The 4,953-nt window shown below is 49.8% G+C and overlaps 1 protein-coding gene and 1 long non-coding RNA gene across 2 annotated transcripts; both read right to left on the minus strand.

Moving 5' to 3' along the window:
• Positions 1-982: 982 nt before the first annotated feature.
• On the minus strand, positions 983-2,235 carry LOC123419854. The gene is made up of 3 exons (XR_006618724.1): positions 2,129-2,235; positions 1,710-1,780; positions 983-1,374 (listed from the first exon to the last, which is right to left on the minus strand). It is a non-coding gene; the product is annotated as an uncharacterized LOC123419854 (long non-coding RNA).
• A 237-nt stretch (positions 2,236-2,472) lies between these two features.
• LOC123402302 lies at positions 2,473-4,327 on the minus strand. The gene is made up of 2 exons (XM_045096207.1): positions 4,097-4,327; positions 2,473-3,477 (listed from the first exon to the last, which is right to left on the minus strand). Exons 1-2 carry the CDS (start codon positions 4,325-4,327, stop codon positions 2,623-2,625), a joined length of 1,086 nt encoding a protein of 361 aa, XP_044952142.1. The 3' UTR covers positions 2,473-2,622.
• Positions 4,328-4,953: the final 626 nt, after the last annotated feature.

The raw sequence follows: 4,953 nt of genomic DNA on the forward strand, positions 1-4,953 counted from the left end.
CATGTACTCTTTTCGTTTTTATGTAGTGTGTGTGTTTGTTTTAAGTATAGATTCACTTATTTTACTCTGTATGTAGTATTAAAAGAGTTACATTTAAAAACAAAGAGAATACAAGAGAATGCCGGTCTTCTTAGATTATACCATCTCACTGAAGCAACAAGCTAGACGCAAATTCTTAGAACCATTTCACTAAAGCAACAAGCTAGACGCATCTTGCGTCACTATAATAAATGGTCGTGTGCATTGTAATGATGCATACGCCAGAGGTTTCAACCTCCTTTTCTTTAAAAAAAAAGTGGCCTGCAGGCCGGATCAGGAGAGATGTTGTGTGTTGTGGATGTTATGGCACCCCCTATAAGAAGAAACGAAAAATATTTTATAGAGTGTATTTAACTGTAATTTTTGGACTAGTAATTGGATTCACTATGACGTTCAGGCTTACTTTTGTGTAGTTTCTCTAGCTAAAACTTTTACCTACGTATTGATGTTTTGCACCCCAGTAATTTGATCCTAGGTGAGATGAGTGATTCACTCCCTTTTTGTTGAGTTTGAATACGAAGATCAAGAACCAAGATGATCTACGGTTAACTGACATGGTGCGACAGACTGCAGTTACCCAACAACACCCTGTCCATTCAATAGACTTTAGCATGTCGAAACTGCAAGCCGTATTCAGTTTATCTCTCGGTGTCTATCAGAGGGTCACCTCAGACTGTAGAGATGAATTTTTTTTCCCGCTGAAACTGAGCACTGATGAATGAAGTTCATCAGCCGCTGCCACGATGCCATTCTTCACACTGAATACTACTCCCTCCGTTCCTAAATATAAGTCTTTTAAGAGTTTCACTAGAAAACTACATATAGACATATATTAAAGTGGAGATTCACTTATTTTGCTTCGTATGTAGTTCTCTAGTGAAATATCTAAAAAGCCTTATATTTAGGAACGGATGGAGTACATCATTGCTATCTGCTATACTCGTTTACGACGCCGCATAACAGAAGAGACCAACCTTCGCCTGCAAGCATTTCCCACAACCTGATAGTAGTATACTAGTATTACAAAACCATATGGGTTCCTTCACAGGATAGTGAACTAGACAGAAAATGAGAAAGAGATCCATGTCATCCTCCTGCCCGGGTAAGATTAAAGTTCAGAGCATAGATCGAGCTTCATATGTTGTTGTTGATGCGGTGTGAGGCGTTTCTTCGTTCTCCAGCACCGCAGGCTTGCTGCACCCATTTAGTCCTTTTGATTGATTGGTTATGCCCGCCCAAGCTGAAACCGAAGCCGCCATCGTCCCAATGGAAACTTGTATCGTTACTTGCTGGAACAACCCCACCTGTTGGTTTTCGTTCTGTTTGGTTCCTTGCCTGCGAGAAAGACCACCGGTTGAGCCCATATCCAGTTTGTATGTTATCAATTTCTTTCTAGTTGGCCATGAGACCACAGTTAACACTATTTTCCCAACCTGTATGCTACAGGCCCTAATCATGTCAGTTTCAGTCCTAAAGAACTGCAAAAAGAAATGTAGATGAAATTGGCAGTGATAACGACTCGCTACTACAAACTACAGCCTACTACCACTACTATTTAGTTCCTTCGTAAGGTGCTGGCTACTTGTCCCCTACAAGTATACTTATGCCTAGCATCGAATCGAAATAAACCGACAAAAGACAGTGGAACTAGGTAATGGAAAAGAAGGGACCTCAAATGATATTTCCTTTGAGCAGCCGGTTTCTCTGTCAGTTCCGTCAGCTATCTCCTTCCTCACAAGGGCTGCAAGGATACAAATGTCATCATGTGTTAGCTAGCATTCAGATAAACATAGCTTAAAGAAAACGAATAAAAACAGAGGATTGACATTTTTTTTGGCCAAAACTACATGTTTTAGCTTATGTTTAAGGAAAATACCAAGATACAAGTGACTGCAATAGAATAAATAGAAGTCAGTTGTGGCGGCAAATAGGATGTACTATTAATGAGCCTTTGTAAACTCAAATTACAGTCCGCATACACCAACATACTTCAACTTTATCATAATATCTCCTAAAAAGTGCATTTATGCCTACTGCCTAGTATCAGAATCAAAGAGTTTGAAACTAAAGGAATAAGTTAAGGAATTACAGATCTCTTCATGGGCAGATGTGATAACTCTGTATACTCTGTCCAAAAATCCCAACCTCTATGCTACAGGCCCTAATCATGTCAGTCTCGGTCCTAAAAAACTGCAGAGAGGAATGTAGATGAAGTTGGCAGCCATAAGAAATCGCTACTACAACCTACTAGCACTACTGACTGACTTGTCCTCTAACTATCTAAATACTTATGCCTAGCATCAAATCAAAATAAACCAATATCGCACCTAACAAATTAGTAGAGTATACTGCAGTACCTTAAGCAAAGCATGGGGATTCTTCATCCATAGAGTTGGTATCTTGCATGATCTCAATGTCCTGCCAAGCTCTACCTGAATGGTCATATATGCTTCTGAATTTAATTTATGGAACAATATATTACAAATACACTAGCACGATGGTAGTGTGATTTGTTGGATAATGTAGTACATATGAATACGTACCATGGAGAACCAATTGGGCATATGTACAGGTATAAGCGTGCTAACACATCAATGACTTGAGTGAGCGAGCTTTCACAGGCTTCCTCCACCTCTTCTTAAATGGGCTCTTCCTCTTGATGTTGCCTTTGACGCCAACAACCCGGGGTTCATCGTTGCAGCCAAGTGCGTCGTCGCTGCTCTCCTCGTCGCCACCCGCAATCCCAGCCATCTCATCGCACCTAGGCTCATCAACGTGTGCTGATGCCGCTTGATTGTCTGCATCATCAGTTTGGGCTGGAGCTGCAGCATGCTCTTCAGGCAGCTGTGCCTCCTCCTTTTGTTCAGCAGGTACAGATTCCAGCACACTGCTGCTTGATCTCTGCCTCTTGCCGAGGGACGGGCCGAACCCGGCGTAGTATAAGTACCCCTCACCTGCATCGACACGCCTCCTCTTACGTGGCTTGGAGCTGCTGGAGAGTTTGGAGGCTGCTGATGAAGCCGGTGGCGGCGCATACTTAGGATCCGAGTGATACACGCAAAGGGAATCGGGCTGGCTCACCGGCCGCCGGCAAAACCTCCTCTTGCCGTCGTTCTTCTTGCACAGCCAAAGTTCTCCTCCGGCAGCCACGAAGTCGTCATCCTCACTCTGAATTTCCGTGGACTTCTTCAGTCCCCACACAAACTTGTCATCCCCTCTGTTTTCCATGACCGTTTTTTCCGCAACCTTCTTCTTGGCAACCTTATGCTGCCGTTTGGCAAAGACCTCGGCAACCATATCTCCCGCCAGGTGCTCCTCCTTCCAGTCATCTTGCTCCTCCCCCTTGATTGAGGCCGCAAGATCAATGCTGGCCTGGAAGAGCCAGTTGGTACGGCATGCGACACTGACGAAGTATCTCCCCATGAAGAGTTCCACCTCCTGAAGATTGAAAAATCGAAAGTGCAGGTCAGAGATCTGGGTAGGCGACACAACATCCTCCATGTTGTAACAATTCTCTCCTTCCTATCAATGAAATGGTACCCAATTCTTTGCGAGAAATAAAAATGAAGGTGCAGGTTAGTCAAAACTCAAAAGTGCAGAGCGCAAATACGTTTTCCCTCCCCCAGCTGCCCTGCTCTGTGCTGAAATGGGGTGTGGATCTCAGGTTCAATCCGGTCGCCATTTCTACTATCCTGAGCTCCCAACCCGTACTAGCGGCGGCGATTTCCGGAATCCCAGCACCTAGCACCGGCCATTTCCGGCGATTCCAACCATAGCGGCGCCGCCGGACACAAATTAAGACGAGGGAAGGGTAGCTAACGCGCGCTAGACATCGACGGGGCGGGCTCCCGGCTCCCGCAACCGGGCAAGCCAACCCGAAGCCGCGGAGGAACCCTAGCGACATGCACGAACCAGACCGCGCGGGCGGCGAGAACCGGGCGAAGGAAGCGAACCAGGCCGGGGCGCGGAGGCCATACAGAGCAGAGCAGAGCCGGGGCGCCGACGAGGGAAGAAGTGGATGGAGAGCGAGGGGAGGTGGTGCTGGTGCTGAGCTGACCTTGGGATCGGAGGGGTCGAGCTGGGCCATGAGCTCCCACGGCGACCGGCTGAGCTCGCACCGCTCCGCCTCCGCGGAGGAGGCCCCTCCGGCCGTGAACCCGCCGCCCCCAGCGCGGGAGGAGCAGGGCTGCCGCACTGGCGGCGGCGGGGGTGGGTGCTCGGATTGGGGCGGCGCGGGGGCGGGGTAGGCGGAGCCGAGCAGGCGGGCGGCAGACCTGCGGATCCGCATGGCGATACGGCGGCGCGGGACGGGATCTGGGGGCCCTGGCCTAGCTAGGGTTCGGGATTTGGGCTGGCGGCCGGCACGAGACGAGGCCGCTGGCTGGAGTGGAAGGTAGGTCGAGTCGAGACGAAGCTGAGGAGAGGAGTGTGTGGGTCGGGTGAGGTGAGGTGTGTTTATATTTTGCTTGCGCCGACGACCTAAATTAGATACCTTCTTCTTCTTCTTCCTCGCTCTCCTCTCCCTGCCCCAAGACGCCTCAGCCTTGGCGGCGCGTGCACGGCGGCGATCTCCCTCTTCGCATTCTTCCTCGTCTACGTACCTCGCCAACCGGCTCTGGCGCCTGTCCTGTGCCGGCCGCGCGCGCCCACGACCCGGCCGGCTCCGGCCGCCGCGCAGTTCGTCCGTCGAGCTCCCTCCTTCTTTCTCCCAAGCTCTCTTGCGACGCCGAGACGGTCCTCCGCGCGCCCGCGCTGCGCCGGCCTTAAGGCGCGCGCCGCCCGGGGTCACCACCTTGCTGCATGCGCTAGGTCGCTCCCTCTCCCGCGGTCCCGCCTAGCTCTATCCTCCAGCTAGGAGCTCAATTGGCCGAGCTATATCTATCCCGCCGGCGTCAGAGGGTGCCGGCTGGGCTA

Source organism: Hordeum vulgare, chromosome 1H, assembly GCF_904849725.1.
Source record: "Hordeum vulgare subsp. vulgare chromosome 1H, MorexV3_pseudomolecules_assembly, whole genome shotgun sequence".
Taxonomy (NCBI): Eukaryota; Viridiplantae; Streptophyta; class Magnoliopsida; order Poales; family Poaceae; genus Hordeum; species Hordeum vulgare.